Source organism: Sus scrofa, chromosome 8 (genome assembly GCF_054392235.1).
Source record: "Sus scrofa isolate SSC_HxYL_T2T_F1_AM1 chromosome 8, Sscrofa_HxYL_maternal_Yorkshire_Landrace_v2.0, whole genome shotgun sequence".
NCBI lineage: Eukaryota > Metazoa > Chordata > Mammalia > Artiodactyla > Suidae > Sus > Sus scrofa.
In genome coordinates, this window is record NC_139390.1 from 1,028,479 (window position 1) to 1,048,882 (window position 20,404).

The 20,404-nt window shown below is 62.8% G+C and overlaps 1 protein-coding gene and 1 non-coding gene across 7 annotated transcripts in view; both read left to right on the plus strand.

Moving 5' to 3' along the window:
• The window catches only part of NSD2 (nuclear receptor binding SET domain protein 2), a 79,391-nt gene that overhangs the window by 55,107 nt on the left and 3,880 nt on the right, over positions 1–20,404 (plus strand). For 3 of the 6 annotated variants that reach the window (XM_021100913.2, XM_084971231.1, XM_084971232.1), the window contains exons 10-21: positions 7,257–7,388; positions 7,599–7,722; positions 8,059–8,259; positions 9,587–9,766; positions 9,959–10,115; positions 10,244–10,449; positions 11,088–11,191; positions 12,254–12,523; positions 13,477–13,593; positions 19,408–19,549; positions 19,690–19,796; positions 20,158–20,362. In XM_021100913.2, coding sequence (XP_020956572.1) covers positions 7,257–7,388; positions 7,599–7,722; positions 8,059–8,259; positions 9,587–9,766; positions 9,959–10,115; positions 10,244–10,449; positions 11,088–11,191; positions 12,254–12,523; positions 13,477–13,593; positions 19,408–19,549; positions 19,690–19,796; positions 20,158–20,362 — 1,945 coding nt within the window. Of the gene's footprint in view, positions 1–7,256; positions 7,389–7,598; positions 7,723–8,058; positions 8,260–9,586; positions 10,116–10,243; positions 10,450–11,087; positions 11,192–12,253; positions 12,524–13,476; positions 13,594–19,407; positions 19,550–19,689; positions 19,797–20,157; positions 20,363–20,404 lie in introns of all 6 variants that reach the window. The other 3 variants (XM_021100910.2, XM_021100911.2, XR_002346526.2) reach the window with 2 other exon arrangements.
• Positions 19,201–19,324, plus strand: LOC146400275 (small Cajal body-specific RNA 23). Its single transcript, XR_014814189.1, has one exon.

Genomic DNA, 20,404 nt, shown 5'->3' on the forward strand with positions numbered 1-20,404 from the left:
GAACTGTGCTGTTGGTTGGAAGCCCTCGAGGTGAACAGGCAGGCCCGCGGACCCAGGCGCACCTTCAGGGCGCGTCTCCACGCCGCATGCCCCAGCACGACAGGCGCAGGGCGGCGTTCTAGCGAAGGAGGGCCCCAGGGGCCGCCGCGTGCGGGGCTCGGGCCGGCCCCTTCTTGGGGTCACGTGCCCTTGGCTTATCTCCTCCCTTCGTCAGCATCGGCGGGAGTGAGGGTTTTCAGAGGGTCGGCATTTCCAGACGCTTCAGGTCACGTGATCTGGATTCCTCTCGCTCAGGGACAGTGACAACGAAACCGGAGTTAGGAGTGAGGTTAGCTCTTCCGGAGCCCCACATCCTGGCGGGGGCAGGAGACGGCACGCGTGCATGACAACGGCCTGGGAGGAAGGAGTGTGATTGAAGTGTTTGTAACCTCGTTTCTTATTCCCTTAGTAGAGCAAATTCTTATTTTTTTCGCCTTCACTGGTAACAGCTTTTATGGGAGCCCACATCAGCCAAGCTGGACTTGAACTCAGCTGCTCTGTGCTGCACTTAACATGACGTAACCCCCCACGGTGTCTGCTGCAGGCGGCATTCCTATCCCAGTCACTTGTGGAAGACGGGTGACAGTTTGTTTTTACTGGTATTAATAACACACACAATGGAGAAAGCAGATAACAAATTGTAAGACCAAGGTAAGATACCGAATCAAGGCCATTTAACCGGTCGCCTTCATCCCATAGCAGAGCCACGGTCGTATCCCGGTGGTCACTGTAGATTTCCAGGGGCTGTCCTAGGCCCGGGACAGGGACAGCACAACAGAGGGGCTCGTCCTGCGAGAGGCCCCTTCCCTCCTCTAGAGCGTAACTTACTGAACTCCTGTTGAGAAAAATGTCAGCATCTGTACATCGAGAAAAAAGAGCGACCGCCCAGTCTCAAAGGAGCTCTTGTCACCTGTTCTCGTGGCCGGTCGGGCGTGTTCTCCCCGTAGACAGGCATCGAGTTTCCCACTGAGGAGGCAGGAAGCCTCTCGATCCTGTCTTTTCTTAGCCCAAGCTTTCCTGTGACACTGCTGTGGTCAGTGTGCAGGAGAGCCGTCTCGCTGCTCTGCGGACTCGGCCCACACCCAGCTCCTGCAGTCAGGTTCCTGACGCCGACCGCTGCATTGGCCGCTCTTGTAGAGCGCCAGCCACCGGGTTCAAGGTCAGGTCCGGGGGGGCAGTGGGGGCCGGGCTGCCGCATGCTTGCCCGGTGAGGAGAGGCCTCCGCGCCCTTGAGCGCCAGGCGGTGGGAGCGCCCCCCGCATGCCACGGGCCAGGGGCGCTCGGTTCATCCCCACAGGCTCTTCCGACGCGTGACGCGTGTTACCCGGAGTGAGCGTTTCTCACTGACCCTGGCGCTGTAAACCATTAAGTGATGTGACGCATGTGAAACGCTGGCGGAGCCTGGCGCCCGGCAGGGACTTAGCGGTTTGCTCTTGTGACCGTGTGGTTATAACAATAAAAATCATAAAATCCCCATCATTCCATTTTTATCCAAAGTATAGACTTTGCTTTGGCCTGGAGAGGGGTCCTTTTGACGGGACTGTGCACACGGGGGCAGAGGAGACCCAGAGGTGGGCGCTTCAGAGTGTGGCCGGTGGCCGAGGGCTCCTGGGTGGCTCTGCTCCGAGGCAGGGGGACCCAGGGCCAGCACGGTGCCCGTCTCGCCATCCCTGCGGGCGTGGAAGACCTCTGCAGCGATGCTCGCGTCCCGGGACCCAGCCGGGGCGGCTTGACTGCTGACAGGAGGTGCCGGAAAGGTGGCCCGAGGTCGGCAGGCGTCGCCCGGAGCCCAGGCTCCCGCCCCAAAGGCCTTCACTTGAAGGTACAGCCTGATGGCCGAGGTCCCATAGGTGTGTCAGGAGTCAGCTGAGGAAGAGGCGAGGGCGAGACCCCAGGGTGACCCAGTGCTGTGCCCGCGGGCAGCTGAGCTCGCGGGCCGCCTGCGGGGAGGGCTGGGGCCCCGCGGTGCTGCTCAGAGACCCGGAGGCCGCGTGGGGGCCGTCTTTGCGGAGCGCTGGCCGGGAGCCGAGCGGGAGCGCGCAGGGCCACGCGGTGTCTGTCTGCAGGGGCACAGGGCTTCCCTGCGCTGCTGTTGACGTGGCCGCTTCGTTTGCTCAGGTCACAGGCAGGCGGCCACTTCCTGTGGCTGAGGCGAATGTGCCTACGCTGTCCTCGGGGTCACGGCACGGACGGCCTCCTCCCCAGGCCCCCTTGTGCCTGGTGGGGCGCAGCCACCACGGCAAGGAGCCCCAGAGCAGAAGGGGCGGCGTGGGGCAAACATCAGGAGGGCTGTCTGAGGCGGGGCTGTGCGGTATCCGGCGGGCCCGCGGCCCACACTCGCTGGGGTGCTCGTCTGCCCGTGTCTCCCAACCCAAAGGAACCTCGCTGTTTAAAGAGGCTGTTGCCAGAAACCCAAGCCCAGTTTCAGGCACCCAGGGGCGGCTCCCTGACTGCCTAGGAGGTGAGGCTGCTCGGAGGCCGTCTCCCTGGGGCTGCCGCCCTCTTTCCACATGCCTGGAAAGTTCCTGCGGAGGCACAGGGATGTTTGAGACGGAATGCTCAGGGCCTGGGGGGTGGGACAGGTGGCCCTTGCCTGAGGTGGCTGTGGCTGGAGTCGCGGGCAGCTGAGTGCAGCCCCTGAGGGGTGGAGGAGAGCCGGGCGGCTCATGCTCCCTGCTCAGAAGAAGGACGTTCAGACGGCACGCGAGCATCTAGTTCCAAAAGCAGAGAAGGGCCCACGTGTGGGCATGAGGCTGAGGTTCTCGACCCCAGAGCCCAACGTGAGTGGATGCTGGGCCCCCCATGGCAGGCGGAGAGTGGTGATTTTGTGCCATCGTTTCACAGAGGCCTGAGCGTTTGTAGATAAAGGCGCGTCCTCCATTCGCTTGTCCAGTAGAGAGAGCCGTGCTGGTGGGGGTTCCAGGATGCCGTGGGCCAGGCCGCGTGCAGGCCCGGGTGGCCGAGAGGGCCCGTCTCTAGGAGGGCCCCTGCCCGAAGGAGAGGCAGAAGCGCGGGCCTGTGACTCTGGCCGGTTTGCAGGGCTGCTTTGCCGTTTGATTTGTGGCTTAACATGCTCCTGAAGCATCCAGCTCCTTTAAATGATTCCTGCGGTTGTGAGGTGTCCTGGTCAGGAGGGTGTCTGTTCATGCACCGGGCGAGAGCGCTCTCGGCCTGGGGGGAGCCTGGAGCTCCTGTGCGTCAGAGCTCAGCTCTTGGAAGTCCACAGAGAGAAGGCGCATTTGCCGAGGCCGGGGTTTCTTTCTAGACTGTGGATCTCAGTCATAGTTGTGCTGAGAGAATCGAAATACCACTTACTGGAAAAGGTTTCTCAAGATGCTCTCAGACCTGGCATCAGCTCTTAATTTTTTTTTTTTTTAAGAAATAATCTGGAGTTACCGCAGTGGCGCAGGGGGCTAATGATCAGGTGTTGTCTCTGTGGCAGCTCGGATTCCATCCCTAGCCCAGGAACTTTCATGGGCCGTGGGTGTGGCCAAGAAAGAAAGAAAGAAAAAGTCCAGCTCTTGTGTATTTTAGGATTTGTCTTGTCAGTGGAATCGATTTTCATCCTTTTAAGTACTGTTTTTGCCGTTTTACTTAGAGGGTTAGAAATTATTACTGAGGTGCTTGCCAGCGATGCAAAGTTAACTATCCTCAAGCAGGCAAAACACACAGGCCTTGTACCCACATCATTGCCGAGGTCAGAGGCTCCTCCCTCTGGGCAGTTTCCCCATCGAGGACCCCCCGGGGGTGGCCTTCAGAGTCTCCTTGGGAACCAGACAGGCCTCCTCCCATCAGATGCCTCCGCACCTGCCTGCTTGCAAGTGGGATCCGTGGTGACGGTGTTCTGGCCTGAGTGAGGTGTTGGGCTTTGCGTACAGCTCTTTGGCATGTGTTTTGAAGTGCACGCTAACCTTTCAGGGCCTGTGGCACCTGCCAGGAATGACGGGGGTGGCGGCGGGGAGGGTGTCTCGGCCCAGCAGGGGGTGTGGTGGGGCGGGGGGTTGCTCAGTCTGGGTGCCAGGGGTGGTGGGCACACAGCCTGTACCTGCGGCCGTCCGCCCAGGCCCCCCAGCTCCCCCATCCAGAGAGCCACTGCTCGGGACACGGTCGGTGGGACATTGTAGAGACTCGTCTTGACTGACTGGCTCCCACCAGCCCTGGCAGCGCCCAGCTTAGGAGGCGGGTGTGAGGACAATGACCAGGCCCGGAGTCGAGGGCAGCTGGCGAGGCTCTAGTCTGTCATCCGGAAGGGTCGCCTCGACAAAAGTTTAATCACTTGTGTCCGAATTACAGTACTTCCGGTGACAAATGACGAAGTTAAAAGTGACTTTAATTCCACCCCAGTGTTTCACTGTGATGTTAACTTGGAAGACCTGTTTGAGATTTTAGGCTTTTGGTTTTAAACTCATTAAATCTCCTGAGTACAGGATTCTTATCTTTGTCAATCCAAAATTCTGTGCGAAAGTACTTCCGGTTACCGATCTGCAAAAGCCTGAGTTAACCATGAACATGATGTGGGTTTATGGAAATATCTGTTGTTCAAGGTCTGTAATTGTACTTGACAAATGATGTGGTTTTCAACTCGGGGAGGGATCTGTTTGTTAAAAGATTGGAAATGCACTGTGTGTAACACCGGCCACCTTGTAGGGGCCGCTTCCGTGTCTCCCAGGAGTTCCCGCCTGGGGCTCCTGACCCGGCCGCTGGAAGCGGGTCTGCTGTGTGCACTAGGCTGCATCACGTTCATTGATCGTGCGGGCAGAGCCCTGTTCTACCGCGGAGACGGCGTTCTCTGCAGAGGACCGGCGCGCGCGCGGGCGGGCGGGCTGGCGGGCGGACGGGCAGCGGGTGCTGTGCCCACCGCGTGGCTAGCGGGCGTTGGGCCGGCAGGAGGCTGGCGGGTCAGGGCTAGGCTGCTGGTTGGAGCCGCCAGCCGTGGGCCTGGCTCTGGTGGGTCCGGGCGCCGGGTCGCCCGGCTTTTCTCTTCCCAAGTGCTTCCTACTGGATACGGACTAGACTCTAGGTGTCGTAGACTGAGCTGTGGGACTGTGTTGGGACCGTGCAGGCGAAGGTGTCCCTTTCGCAAAGGCATCTCCCGGCCCGGTGCCCCTGGAGGCGGAGCCTGCGGCTGGAGCGAGGCGCGCCCGGTGCTTTGCCCGCGGTGCGGCCGCGCCGCTGGTGCAGTGAGCGCCGAGGAGCCCGGCCGTGTGCTCGGTGTCCGCTCGGCGGCGCGGCGCGGCGCGGCGGCGCGGGGAAGGGGTGCGGCAGGAAGGAGCGGAAGCGCCCGCACCGGCCGCGGACTGGACTGCGGAAGGGCCGTGTCGGGCGCGTCCCTTAGCCCGTGTCCTGGACATGCCCGCCTCCGTGCCAAGTGTGTACCCGGGCTCACCTCCTCAAGCAGACTTTGCTCCTGTAGGAAATGCCTCAGTGGAAACGTGCTGACTCTTCTGTAAAGCTTCAATAAAAGGTGCTGTTTCTTCCTTTGACCCAGGACTGGTCTGTGTTTTCTGTCTTTCTCTCCGTGCATTTTCCCTTTTTTTATTTCTCTTTCTTTTTTCTTTTTTTCCGTTTTTAGCGTTTTCATTTGTTCCGGCCATGCTGAGGGTGGACCAGGGGTTGGTGGGCAGGGCGCCAGGCTCTCCCGGGAGCCCACCCTGAAGGCCCTTTCTTTGGGCCTCCTCTCATGCAGCCGAGTGGGATCAGGGCTGGCGGGGTCACTGCTCTTCCTGGGGTGCGGCTCCCCCAGTGCCCGCTGCGCGCGCGCCCCAGGTGCTCGCCCCACCTGTGCCCCTGTATCTGACGGCTGGCCCTGTTACACGTGGGGGTTGAACTGCGAGCGTATTCCCAGTTGCCTTCTTTGGGGTGTCCGTGTGGGGGGCTGGTGAGCCGTTGGAGAGGGGCGCCGTCCAGGCCACCCTGCGGCCGCAGACCTACACAGCCCTGTGCTCCTTCACGCGCTCGCTGCTCCCTCGGAAAGCTGAGGAAGTCACGTTCAGACGGCTGCTTTCTCTCGAGACTGCTGTGTCCGAAGGGCCCGGGGCTGGCGCCGCGGCCTGGACACCCGCCGCAGGCACCAGTCAGAGCGGCAGGGCCCCTTCCACACCAGTTTGAGTAGCAAGAGCTCCTGTGTTTGCTGGGATTTGTTCCTCCTACTGCACCCTGTGACTTCGGGGCTAAATCTGGGAAGAGGTCATTGATAAGGTGACAGAATTGGGTGGATTGCCTGCTGGGTTTCTTCTGTTGGTTTTTTTTTTTTTTTTTTTTTTTTTAATGTGGCCTGGTTCAATTTCTAGCTGTGTGTTTGTTGGCAAACAGCAAGCCTGTATGATAATTACTTGTTGCTGTGATAATCGAAGTGTACGGGAAATGTAGCTTATGCTTTTGCTCTGTTGAGAAATTCCGTTTTCCATATTTAACTACCTAACATCAGATAAATACTGAGCATGTTTTTAGGCTTTTTTAAAAAAAATCTGAATTTGACATCAAGTTTTCTGATTAGAAGATTTATTGATTTCTGCGGAAAGATCTGGTCAAGTGAGGGAGGTGCCGCGTGCGGCCCGAGGGAGAGGCCCGGCCTGGCCTCACTGGTGGCTGCCGAATGAAGGCCGGAGGGACAAAATCCGACCTGTGAGTCACTTCCTTTGCCCCAGAGTCCACCTCCTTCTCCGGGCCTCTCAGCAGGCCTCGCCTCGCCTGGCCGGCCCACCCCTCTGGCGGGCCCTGAGGCCGTGGGGGCCGGAAGCCAACAGGGTGGTCCCTCAGAGACGAGGGGGTGCGATGAGTCTGGAAACCCGGTTCCTGATCTTGCGGGAACGCCCGCGGGAGCCCGCTCTTGGCAGAGTGCCCTTGGCAGTGTGCCCTCGGCCCATGGCCGCCCCCGCCCCCCCCCCCCCCCCCCCCCCGTAGGCAGGTGGACCTGAGCAGGGCCGGGAAGAAACGCAGGGCCCTGGGTCCCGAAGCCCGTCGCTGGTCACCGCGAGGGTAGGTTTTCCTGAACTCGACTCCTCTCTTAGGCAGCGTGCCGAGGGGGCTACGTCGCACCCACACCAGTGCGCGTCCTGCCCGGAGGGCGGGTCGGGGCCATGTCTGACCCGGCGCCGTGTGCCGACGAGCCGCGCTCGCTCGCTCGGGAGAGCGGGCCTGGGGCCTGGGCGCGGGGGCTGGGCCGGGGGGCTGCTCGCTGCCGCTCGTGAACTGTCGTCCGCCTCCTTCCTCCCCAGGTCTCGGACAGCCCGGGAGACGAGCCCCTCGAGTCCCCGGACGAGAGCGCGGACGAAACGCAGACCGAGGCGTCCGTCTCGTCTAAACGGTCGGAGCGAGGAGCGGCCGCCAAGAAGGAGCACGTGTGTCAGGTGCGGGGCTGCCCTGCCGTCCCCCAACTCCCCCGCCCTCCGGGTCCCTGTGCAGAGGCTCCGGCCCAGGGAGGCCCTCCGGTGCCAGGGGGCCTGTCCCGCGACCGTGCGCGTAGCTCTTCTGTTCCTCGCGCCTGGTTTGAAACCTCCTGAACCCACTCCCCGCGTTTCCCTCCCGTTCCCTTGGCTCACGCCATGCTCTGCCCGCAGCTGTGCGAGAAGCCGGGCAGCCTCGTGCTGTGCGAGGGTCCCTGCTGTGGCGCCTTCCACCTGGCCTGCCTGGGCCTGGCCCGCCGGCCCGAGGGAAGGCTCACCTGCCTCGAGTGCACTTCAGGTGTGTCCCGTGGGCCCCCGGGCGCCCCCAAGGGTGGCGGGAGCACCCCCAGAAGTCAGCTCAGCGTTGGGGGGGAGCAGAAGGATGGGGTTGGGGGGTGCACAGGGGCCCCGTGTCCCTTGTGTCAGCCGGGGTGGCCCAGTCCCCCAGGACACGGTGTCCATCCAAAGGACTCCAGGCCGGGCCCCAAGCCAGCGCCGCTTTTGCGTGTTTCTGCCCCCCCCCCCGCCCCCGCCGCCCCGGCACAGTCTGGGGAGGAAGGAACGGGCCGCGAGGCTAGAAGCCGCCGCCTGAGTCCTGCCCGTGCCCCTCTCTCGGCCCTCCGCCCACCGTTAGGGGTGCACTCGTGCTTCGTGTGCAAGGAGAGCAAGGCGGACGTCCGGCGCTGCGTCGTGTCGCAGTGCGGCAAGTTCTACCACGAGGCCTGCGTGCGCAGGTTCCCACTGACGGTGTTTGAGAGCCGGGGCTTCCGCTGCCCCCTGCACAGCTGCGTGAGCTGCCACGCTTCCAACCCCTCGAACCCGAGGCCGTCGAAAGGTACAGACGCGTGAGAGCCCCCGTGTGGGTCTGACGTGGTCACGAGGCATGTGGAGGGCAGGCGGGGCTGTCGGGTTTGTCACCAGAGCTGTGGGCCCCGATGTGGCTTTGGAGGGACAGCGGTTCTGTTCCTGGTTGCCATCCCCCTTCTTCCTGCCCTGAATTGTCTTAAAGATCCCTTGCTTGGCCGGGGGGTGGGGGTGGGAGCCTTCGAAGCCGTTTGGATAGACTCTGCTTGTTCTGGCTTTAACGGTCCTTCATAGACAAGGAAAACATTTTAAAATCAGATCACATCTGGGTTTGCTGCCATAGGTCTGTGAGATTGGGGGGTGGCTTAGCTCACCTTTTAGCACGAGTGCTTCTCAGCCGGGCAATTCTGCCCTCCAGGGACCTGCAGCATGTCTGCAGAGGTCTCAGGCTACCTGCTGGCATCCAGCAGACGGAGGCTGGGGACGCACTGACCGTGGCACAGTGCCCAGGACGGTCCCCACAGGCCCAAAAGCCCTGGATGACGTTATTTCAGGATACGGTATCTTTGTTTTTATTTTTATTTATTTATTTATTTTTGCCTTTTCTAGGGACGGCTCCCGCGGCATATAGAGGTTCCCAGGCTGGGGGTCCAATCAGAGCTGTAGCCGCCGGCCTACGCCAGAGCCACAGCAACTCAGGATCTGAGCCCTGTCTGCAACCTACACCACAGCTCAGGGCAACCCTGGATCCTTAACCCACTTTGCAAGGCCAGGGATCGAACCCGCAACCTCATGGTTCCTAGTTGGGTTTGTTTGCACTGAGCCACAATGGGAATGCCAAGAGTACAGCATCTTTAAAAATTTTTTTTTGAATTTTTGGCTGAGGCATGCAGTGGCTTGGTAATGGGATCTTAGTGCCCAGACCGGAGACCCAACCTGGGCCACGGCAGTGCGGGTGCTGAGTCCCAACCAGTAGCCACCAGGGAGCTCCCAGGATACAGCATTTTTATTTTATTTTGTTTGGCTGCACCCACGGCCTACGGAGATTCCCGGGCCGGGGATCAAACCCATGCCGCCGCAGAGACGATGCTGGATCTGCAGCTGGCTGCACCACAGCGGGAACTCCAGGATACAGCATTTTAAGTGGTCGATGGCTTCCTGACATCCTCTGGAGTCCCCTTGAGGAAGTGTGTTTTCATGTCATCTGACAAATCTTCTTCTCTCCTGTCCGGGGTGCTTTTCGCATCAGCTGCTTGAGGTGTATTTCAGCAGCGGCCTTGTAGGCGCAGACGCGGGGAGCCTCACCCGTCTCTGGTCACATGTTCATGGTCCCGGCATCTGGGGGTGTCTGCCTGCAGGTAAAATGATGCGTTGCGTCCGCTGCCCGGTCGCCTACCACAGCGGGGACGCGTGTCTGGCAGCGGGCTGCTCCGTGATCGCCTCCCACAGCATCATCTGCACGGCCCACTTCACCGCCCGCAAGGGCAAGCGGCACCACGCCCACGTCAACGTGAGCTGGTGCTTCGTGTGCTCCAAAGGTGAGGGGCGGCGCGGGCGGGCCTTCCGGGGCGTGGGCGGGTCCCCGCGTTTGCGCGCGCCGCGCCCTCTGGGGCTTCTGCGCCACCCACAGCCGTGTCGCAGACAGACGGGGCCTGAGGCGTCTGGCGTCCCAGGGTCCGGCGGGCCCGGGCCGCAGGGCCGGGCTAAGTGGCCGCCGCCGCCCTCCGCAGGGGGAAGCCTGCTGTGCTGCGAGTCCTGCCCCGCCGCCTTCCACCCCGACTGCCTCAACATCGAGATGCCGGACGGCAGCTGGTTCTGCAACGACTGCAGGGCCGGGAAGAAGCTGCACTTCCAGGACGTCGTCTGGGTGAAGCTGGGCAACTACAGGTGTGGGCAGTAGCCGCCGTGCTCTTTCTCCTTGTTCCGTCTGCTTTTACTTTACAGAACTTAAACTCTGCAGCTGTTGTCACTCTCTCTGAAGAGTCTGTGAACCCTGTTTTTAATATTTATAATAGATGGTGGCCGGCAGAAGTTTGCCATCCCAAAAATGTTCCCCCAAATATTCAGAAAATGAAGCACGAGATTGGAGAATTCCCTGTGTTTTTCTTTGGGTCTAAAGATTATTACTGGACGCATCAGGCGCGAGCGTTCCCGTACATGGAGGGGGACCGGGGCAGCCGCTACCAGGGGGTCAGAGGGATCGGAAGAGTCTTCAAAAACGGTACGGAGCTTCCCAGGTGGACAGAAACAGCGAGCTCGGGTGCCTTCGTAGTCCTGGCTCTGCTCTCGAGGGTTCGGTTTGTGTAGAACACGCTGGCCTCAGCACTCTGGCTGCTTCCAGCCGGGAAGGGGGTTTACAGGCGGACGCGTTGAGGCAGAGAGTGGGGGGCGCTTGGTGATGTGGAACGCGGGGGGCGGGGACCCGCCAGCCTCGCGAGCGCAGGTCGTGACAGGCGGCTCAGGGTGCCTCATGCAGCCCTCCTCCGCGCTTACCTCGCCGCGACAGCTCGGCGAGGGGCCTCGCGCACGCTGGGCAAGAGGCTCTCAAAACTGACGCGAAGGGGGGGTGTTGAGACTGAGCGGGGGTGCGGCCTGAGTTCAGGGTTAGGTCGGGGGCAGGTGGCGCAGCTGGGACGTCCCACCTGCCAGGAGGCCTGGGGGCCGAGCATCCGGGGCCTCCCTAGGCGGCGCCCCCCGGGCCCGCGTCCGTGGGGACACGTGCAGCCCGCCGCCAGTGCTGTGGAAACGGGACACCCCTTAGCAGGGAGGTGAGGTCTCCACTACGGGGTTACGGTGCAGAGCTTCGGGGTGGCTGTACCGGTGCCAAAACCTCGCACTCACGTTTCACCGACTCCTTAGCGTTGCAAGAGGCTGAAGCTCGCTTCCGTGAGATCAAACTGCAGAGGGAGGCCCGAGAAACGCAGGAGAGCGAGCGCAGGCCCCCGCCCTACAAGCACATCAAGGTGAGCCTCCGGGGCGCTGCTGTGGGAGGCCCAGCCGGGGTGCAAACCCCGTCCCGGCCAGGATGCCTGCAGCGGGAGGGGCGGAGGGCCGCGCTGACCCCAGGACAGAGCGCCAGTGCTGGTGGGGCCGTGTTCTGAGCACGGCGAGCCCAGAGCCCCCTGCCAGCTGGCGCCACGCACAGGACATGCCAGCCCCCTGCTCATGGCTCCAGGGCTGTGTCTGCTGCTGAAATCCCGGTCCCTGTGGGTCAAGGAAGTGTCCCCTGTTCTAGCCTGTGTTCAGTCTCTTCTTCGGGCTGCGTTCCCACAAGTAGAATTCCTGGGTCCAAGAGGAAGGACCTGGGACTCCTGAGCCCGGTTCCAGGTGGTTCTCCAGCGGCACAGGCTCCCCCAGGACGCTGACAAGGGCGTCTGGGCCCCGTTTCCCCAGCCCTGCTCGGCTCCGCGCTAGTTTCTTTGCAGTCCTTTCTGCTGCTTGATTGGTTGGTTGCTCCTTAAAGAGGAGCTGCGGGTCCATCAGGGCAGAGGTGCCCCCGTGCCCACCTCTGCGTGCTTCTTCACAGGGGCTGCGAGGAGACGGGATCTTGGGGCATTTGCTGGGCTCCCGCACCACATGGTCCCACTGGGCGCCCTCTTTCTGTGGGCACAGCCTGGCTCGTCCCATCAACAGAGAGCCCGGAGTTCCCGTCTCAGCTCAGTGGTTAACAAATCTGACTGGGAACCATGAGGGTGTGGGTTCAATCCCTGGCCTCGCTCAGTGGGTTGAGGATCCGGCGTTGCCGTGAGCTGTGGTGTGGGTCGCAGACGCGGCTCGGATCCGAGTTGCTGTGGCTCTGGCGTAGGCCGGCGGCTACAGCTCCGATGAGACCCCCCAGCCTGGGAACCTCCATGTGCCGGAGGTACGGCCCTGAAAAGACAAAAAGACCAAAAGACAAAAGCCCAGTGCTGTGACGAGGCGGCAAGGGGGCGCAGGGATGGGTAGGGCTGCAGGTCCCGCAGGAGGCCGGGCCCGGGGCAGGGGGGCGGCCGGGCGTGCGGGCTGAGGCGCCGGCTCTCCGCCAGGTGAACAAGCCGTACGGCAAAGCCCAGATCCACACGGCGGACATCTCCGAGATCCCCAAGTGCAACTGCAAGCCCACCGACGAGAACCCCTGCGGCCTCGACTCGGAGTGTCTGAACCGGATGCTGATGTTCGAGTGCCACCCCCAGGTGTGCCCGGCCGGCGAGTTCTGCCAGAACCAGTGCTTCACCAAGCGCCAGTACCCTGAGACCAAGATCATCAAGACGGACGGCAAAGGCTGGGGCCTGGTGGCCAAGAGGGACATCAGAAAGGTGCGTGCGTGCGCGCGCGTGTCCCCAGGGCCGTCAGGTGCGTGTGGGAACGGCATTTCCAGCCTTTTTTGTGAGTTTGACGAAACGTCACGGGAAAGATGCCCTTGAAGGTAGAGACTTGTGAAGTCCCCGAAAACTCGCCTCCGCCCGGAGCTCTGATGGCTGCTGGCGGCAGAGAAAGGTTCGGGAGGGAGGCAGGCTGAGGAGGCTGCTGAGCCGAGCAGCTCCAGTTGGGGCCCAGGGACGGCGCGGAACCAGGTTAGGAGGTGACGGGGACTCGAGCAGCCTGCCCCCGCTCTCAGACTGGGGCGCGGACTTGCCTGCCCGGTGCAGCCGTGCGCGCGGCCGTGGCCCAGGGCGGCCGGCCTCAGACCCAGGGCCGTCCTCGGCCCGACCCTCAGCAGTCCTGCTCCTCCTCCTGCCTTGACGGCTGTCCATCCTGGCTCTCGCGGGCGAGGCTGCCACCGTCTTTCCAACCCTTCCCCGTGGGCACTTGCCTTTGGGGCCAGGTCCTGGGGGAGCTGGAGGGCCACTCTGGGGTCCCTGGGACACAGGGCACACCAGGAAGCGAAGTGGGGTCGCTGTATGAAAAAGACGTTAGCTGGAGTTCCCGCGGGGCTCCGTGGAGACGAATCTGATGACGGGCATCCGTGAGGACGCAGGTGCCATCCCTGGCCTTGCTCGGTGGGTTGAGGATCCGGCACTACTGTGGCTGTGGTGCAGGCCGGCGGCCACAGCTCCGATTCGACCCCTAGCCTGGGAGTCTCCGTCTGTCGCGGGTGCAGCCCAAGAAATGAAGACAGACGTTAATGGAAATGGAAAGATGTGGGCAGGTTTTCCCCCGCAACCCCTGGCCCACGGGGCCATCCGCTCTCTCCCGCTGCGGGCACCCAGGCCCTGGGGCAGAGGGCGGCCGGTGAGCTGCCGGCCCTCATCCCGGCCTCCCGCCGCAGGGCGAGTTCGTGAACGAGTATGTGGGGGAGCTGATCGACGAGGAAGAGTGTATGGCCCGCATCAGGCGCGCGCAGGAGCACGACATCACCCGCTTCTACATGCTCACCATCGACAAGGTACGGCCCGCTGGCGCCGCGGGCTCCCAGCCCCGTCTTCCGAGGCCCTTCGAGCCTCCAGGGTGCCTCCTGCATCCCACGCAGGCCGGCAGGGCTACCGGCCCGTCCGCAGGTCCGGGCGTGACTGCCTCCCGGGGTCCAGCGGAGCCTCTTTGCGGTGTGGCTTCCCCAAAGCCCAGACTGGTCAGCGGTTTGGAACACTGAGCTGCTGGCGGGTCCGTGCTCTCAGAAGGTGGGCAAGAGCATTTGTCCCGGGGCGGGGCGGGGGCGCCAAGGGGCACGTCTGGGCCACTGGATGCCCGATGGGCAGGCCCGTTCCAGTAGCTCCTTTGGTGACACAGGCACCTCAGGGGGTGGCACATTTACACTCCCTTCTGCCCCCCTGCTTTTGGGGAGGTGAGGGAGGCGGTGTAATTTTCCTGTGTGGAAACCCTGGGCCTGGGCCTTCCGTGCTTAGAGTCTAAACCTGAACCACTTGTACGTTTTGAAAAGCGCCGGGCTGACGACTTCATGCGCACGTGGTCCCTAATGGGACCACGCGCTCTGGGCCCACGGTGAAGCAAGGGCAGGCGACGACACACGGCAGATGCCTCGGCTGCCTCCTGCCAGGACAGCCCTGCCCACGGGTGCCCAGACACCGCGGAACAAGATCTCCCAGGCAGACCCCACGTGGGAGGCCTGCTTTGGGTGAGACCCTGCGGTGCTAGACCGAGTCTGAAAGAAGATGTTAAGTGTGTTAGAAGCGATTAAAGCAGTAAAGGTAGATTTCGAGGCAGAGGAGGAGAACGAGACGTTGGGGGACGCAGATGAGGCAGGTTTGGACAAACAGCTAAAACTGGGAGTTGCCACATGGTCGCTGAGCGGATGGTTAGGAGAATTAGGTAGAGGAGTTCCCGCTGTGGTGCAGCGGAAACCAATCCAACTGGGAACCGTGAGGTTGCGGGTTTGATCCTGGGCTTCCCTCAGTGGGTTAAGGATCCCGCGTTGCCGTGAGCTGTGGTGTGTGTAGGTCGCAGACAGCTCAGATCCCGCGTTGCTGTGGCTGTGGTGTAGGCCGGGGGCTGCAGCTCTGATTTGACCCCTAGTAGCCTGGGAAGCTCCATATGCGGCAGGTGTGGCCCTAAGAAGCAAAAAAAAAGAAAAAAAAGAAAGAAAGAAAAAGAAAAATTAGGTAGCAACAGAAAAGGATATGCATTGGAGACCACGTTGGAGAAACTAGGTCTCGGCACAGGAAGCAAAGCAGGGACTCAGCGGCAGAAGTTACAGGACGTGGAAGACAAACATTCAGCAGATGTTCCAGAAGGGAAATGAGAGTCCTGGGGCGAGGCAGTGTGGAAAAAGAATTTTCTGGAGTCTGACACAGATCATCGTATGGCTGACGCTGACCAAGTTTTGCGCAGGATGATTTAAAACACATCTATACCTAGATGTGTCGTTTTTGTTTTTGTTTTTTTAAAAAAAGACCTGTAAAGGCGCTCCTGTCGTGGCTCAGCAAAAACGAATCCGGCTAGCGTCCATGAGGACACAGGATCCGTCCCTGGCCTCGCTCAGTGGGTTAAGGATCCGGTGTTGCTGTGAGCTGAAGTGTAGGTTGCAGACGTGGCTCAGATCCTCTGGCTGTGGCTGTGGCCTGGAAACTTACATATGCCACGGGTGCGGCCCTAAAAAGACAAAAACGCAGAGACGGAATTCAATGGTGGCCTAGAGGTTGGGAACTTGGTGTTGTCACCACAGTGGTGGGGGTTCGACCCCTGGTCCAGGAGCTTCCATGTGCTGCAGCTGTGGCCCGAAGCACAAGAAACCCCCCCAAAGCTTAGCAAGACCTCCCCCAAGAGGGCGGCCTTGGCTGTATTAACATCAAGTAAGACCATGTGGAAGGAGGCAGCACTAAGCTGAGAAGGGGCACTCACTGAATGGCGACACCCACCAGGCTGCTTGCGGCCGCACAGGAGACTGAAGGAGCAGGCATGCGTGAGGCAGCCTGGAGGGACCAGAAAGCAGTGCCACGGTGCCAAGGAAGCAGGCAGGGTTTGGCACACGGTGGCCCCCGTCCATGCAGTACAGATCTCCGCACGGGATTCTGGTGGAGCCTTGATTCCAAGGCAGCAGCGCCCGAGCACACACCCTGCGTCTTCCGTGAAACCAGGGCCAGACGGACTCAGCTCCCGAAAGCGCCTCCGAGAGCCACCAAAGGCGCCTCCCAGCTCCCCCCGAGCCGAGCCTGCTCCCAGCCCACCTGCGAGTTTGACCAGGCGCCGTGGGAAAAGGAGGGCTGGGGTCCTGGTGAGCTGTGGTGCCAGGGCTCAGAAGGACCCTCTGCCAAGGGTGGGGCGGCTTTCCATGGGGCAGAGGAGGGCTGCAGAGCTGTGGCCGGCAGGTGACACAGAGCAGGGAGCCTGAGACAGGCAACCCAGTGCACCTCCCCGACTCCAGCCAGCAGCTGCTCCAGGAAGCCCCACACGTGTGGAGGCGGGTGGTGAGGAGCCCGGGAGGCTCCCGGCAGGTGCAGAGACGGGCCGCCAAGCTTAGTCCCCCAGCAGCCAGCACCAGCGTGAGGAATCAGACAGCGAGTCGGCGAGGAGAGCGGAGCGTGAGGGAAGAAAAAGGCAAAAGCGTTTCCGCAGTCAGGCCTGAGCCGCCTGGAGCAGCGCAGGAGGGTGGAAAGCACGGGGCAGAGCAGGACAGTGCTGCCCGGGGCGGGCGCGGAGGGCTTGTGTGTGACCACAGGCCCGCGGCAGTGGCTGAGGGTCAGAACGTTCCAGGGAAATTCAAGCAGGTAAGAGCCTAGGTCTTGAAAGAATAGCCTGTGTTTTAGGAGAAACCCATCAAGAATGGTCGACAGAGTAAGTGAATATCTTACTACAGTTATTAGAGGAGTTCCAGCATGGCTTGGCGGTAACAAACCCGACTAACATCTACGAGGATTCGGGTTCGATTCCTGGCCTCGCCCCGTGGGTTAAGAATCCGGCGTTGCCGTGTAGGTCGCAGACGCGGCTCGGATCCCACGTGGCTGTGGCTCTGGCGGAGGCCAGCGGCTGCAGCTCTGATTGGACCCCTAGCCTGGGAACCTCCATATGCTGCAGGTGCTGCCCTAGAAAGCAAAGTAAAAATAAAATAATCAGACATGACAACCCTTTGGCTAGCGAACCCAAAAAACTGACTTCCGTGTAAGAGGAACAGCCATCCTGAGGCTTGTCACAGTGGAACCCAGTGCCTGAGCACAGAGTAGGGCCGGAAGAATTCTCGAGGAAAGCGTGGACTGCAGCCGCCTCTGCAGCCAGGCAGCTCTCAGGTGGCAGTGTCCGCAGAGCGAGGGGAGGACACGAGAGCCGAGGGGCTGCCTGGGAGGGACGTGCCGCTGGAGGAGTCCGGGGTGCCGGGAGAAGTCCGCTGAAGCGCCAGCAAAGGGACCGTGGTTTGTGCCCAGACAGTGGCTCCTCCTCCCGGAGACGGGAGGGCAGAGCAGCCCGTGCTTGATCTGACGCCCAGGAGTCCGAGCTGGGACACCCCGTGAGAGGAGGTTTTAGCGCTTTAAGGATGAAGGCAAGAACGCCGCTGATTGAAATCGGGCTGTAAGGGTGGCCGGAGGACGCACTGGCCATCAAGTGGGCCCGTGGACGGCGCCACGGGGACAGGCCAAGAACATTCCACACGGGCCTGTGTGTCCTGAGACGGGCAGCCAGCAGCGGAAAGAAATGTTCCCAGCACGGCGGGAGGGGAAACGTGCGCGTACGGCTTAAAACCCACATGCACAAGCAGGACAGGCGGATGTGTTAGAGCCGTGCCCCACAAGTCACATCTGTCCAAAGGAATTAGCCGTCCGACAGGTCACCCAGTCCTACGTCTCTGTGTGTCTCGAGAGACGGATTCTGGAAGGTTGGAGAACGGGCCTGTTCACAAGGCCGGGCCGCGGAATCATGGCACAGAGGTCTGGGATGAGGCAGGTTCGGGGCCCAGCGTTGTGCGGGCCACGCCCCAGGCGCCCCAGGCGAGCCAGCAGCCGCTCCCCCCGAAGCGGCCACGGGGAAGGCCCCTCTGAGACCCGCAGTGAGCACTGACCGGGAAGGAGGAAGGTCAGGACGGCCTCGGAGACAACACACGAGTTGGAAGTGAGGAAAAGAAGCCGGGGCCAGAGGGGGCGCAGAGCAGTCCCCTTCTAAAGCCACTGGGGACGATGCCCCTGATTTTCAGGGGTAAACCTCAGACTCTGGGGACCTGGGGGCACAGGCAGCCCCCGTGCCCAGGGGGCTGGGATGCACGTTGACAGAGCACTGAGAGCCGGGGCCTGATCCTGCCGCAGACGCCTCGGGAGTCGCGGAGTCGGGGCAGCAAGAGACGCCGTGGGGGCGAAGGCTCTGCGAACCGGCCGCGGCAGCCGCACTGGCGCTGGACCCAGAAGCGCGAGCAGGCGCGCTGGCCGCTGCTGCCGCCGCCGCCGGCGCCCTGGGGCCCGCTCTCCCTGCTCCCTCGTACGCAGAAGCACACGAACAGCCAGAGCACACGTGTGGAAATGGAGAAACCCTGGGCCCCGGGGGATGTCGAAGGTGCCACCCGCCGGGGCGCACAGCGCGTCCCTGGCCGCGAGACGAAGTGTTTGCGCCGACACGCACCTTCTGAAGTGGACACGTTCCCTGTGATCGCAGCCCGGCGCTCACCGCTGAGAGACAAAGCCCGACAGGTGACGCCGAGGCCCGCGTAGGGCAGTCAGGCTGCGGGACCGGCCCGGCTGAGGGAGGACCACTTCTGGGAGGCGTTGGGCGCAATCGTGGTGCGGCGGCCCCAGCCTGGTGACAGGGATGGCCCGCAGAGCTCCTGTCTGACTTGGGGGCCGAGCCCCGCGTGCAGGAGCAGCTAGAGTTTTCAGTGGGGAGGTTCTGTGAGGCTGAGATGCAGGCGTGACCTCGTGAGAAGGCTTTGTCCGCGTAGCTGTCAAGGTGCTCAGAGCACGCGGAGCGCGTCTGCAGAGCACGAAGGAGAGGCCGGGCGGCAGGCGGCAGCGCGAGGACGGCACGCAGCAGGGCTCGGTGCTGCCTTCTGCCTGCAGAGCAGCAGCCAGAGACGCCCCGGCCGGCCCTCTGGGGCAGGGAGCCTGGCCAGCGTCTCGGGGCCGAGCCCCTGGGGCGTCTGTGTCCACACACGTCTGTCCCCACGCGTGGCTGTGACCCTAAGTGCGGCTCTGTCCTCACAGGGCTGCTCCTGTCGGGGCCGTAGCTCTGCGGCCGGTGGAAGGACCCTTGGGGTGAGGAGGCCGGGTCTGCCCCGGCTCGTCTGCCGTCCCCCGAGTATACCCCATGCTGGGCTTCCCGCCATGGGCCTGCCCAGGCTCCGGGCGCCCGCGGGACAGCAGGTGGTTCCTGGGAGCTCGAGGGCAGGCCCGCAGCCTCCCGTCTGTGGCCCTCACGGCTGTTGCCCAGGTGGCCCGTCTGCGTCTCAAGGCTGTTCTGGCGGGAGGTGCCCCTCCCATCAGCGGTGCAGCCTCGCGGCTCGGGTGGGGGGGGAGGGAGGCCAGCTGTCACTGCCCCGTGACGGGGCGTCTCCTCCCCTGCTGGCCTGTCCGGGCGGCCGGATCCTGTGCTCGCGAGCGGGCTGCCCTCTGGCGGGGGTGCTGGGCCCCCGGGCACTCGGTCTTCTCCACGTGGTCCTGACCTGCCCCCCGGGAGCCAGAGAAACAGGACTGGTTTGGGGGTTCCCGTGCGAGGTGACACGGGAGACCACGGTTCCCAGTGCGACACGGGAAGACGCCCGCTACGTGTGTGACGGCTGAGCGGTGCCGCGTGCGCCGCTGCTGCTTGAAACCCGAGTTGTACCTTCCAGGACCGTATAATTGACGCCGGCCCCAAAGGAAACTATTCCCGATTTATGAACCACAGCTGCCAGCCCAACTGCGAGACCCTCAAGTGGACAGTGAACGGTGACACCCGCGTGGGCCTCTTCGCTGTGTGCGACATTCCCGCAGGTACCATGCGGTGGGCCCCCCGCCTGGGTCGGGGGGGCCCGGGACTCGGGCGCCGGGCGGGAGGGGCCGCGCGGCCCAGGCGCTCCGGTGGGGCTGGGCAAGGGCGGCGGTCCCAGCGCACCTGGTCCCTCCGCCCCCAGGGACAGAGCTGACCTTTAACTACAACCTTGACTGTCTGGGCAACGAGAAGACGGTCTGTCGGTGCGGGGCCTCCAACTGCAGCGGCTTCCTCGGGGACAGGCCCAAGGTGAGTCACCGCGCCGTGACCGGCGGGGCCGGCGCAGGGAGGGGGGCGTGATGCCGGCCGGATGCGAGGCTGTGCGTCCCAGGGCGCCTCCGTCGCTGCAGCCCAGGGGCAGTCATGCTCCCTCCGTGAGGTTTTTAACGGACGAACCGGGACTGCCCTGGGCGGGGGGAGCCCTCCGTGGCCCGTGTGTGGGTGCGGCAGGCCCCAGAGGCGCCGCATGGGCAGCCGGTGGCCTGTCCCCCCGCATGCAGTACGTGCCTGTCCCCGGGGCTGCAGGGAGCCCTCCATGTCAGGCCGCGTCCAGGTTCCTGGGCTCCCGACCCCGACGGTCGCCCTCAGCGAGCTGTACTGTCCTTCCCAGACCTCGGCAGCCCTGTCCTCGGAGGACAAGGGTAAAAGGGCCAAGAAGAGGACAAGGAGGCGCCGCTCGAAGGGCGAGGGCAAGAAGCGGTCCGAGGACGAGTGCTTCCGCTGCGGCGACGGCGGCCAGCTGGTGCTGTGCGACCGCAAGTCCTGCACCAAGGCCTACCACCTGCCCTGCCTGGGCCTCGGCAAGCGGCCCTTCGGTGGGTCCCGGGCGGCCGACGGGTGGGGGCCCGGCCAAGCCG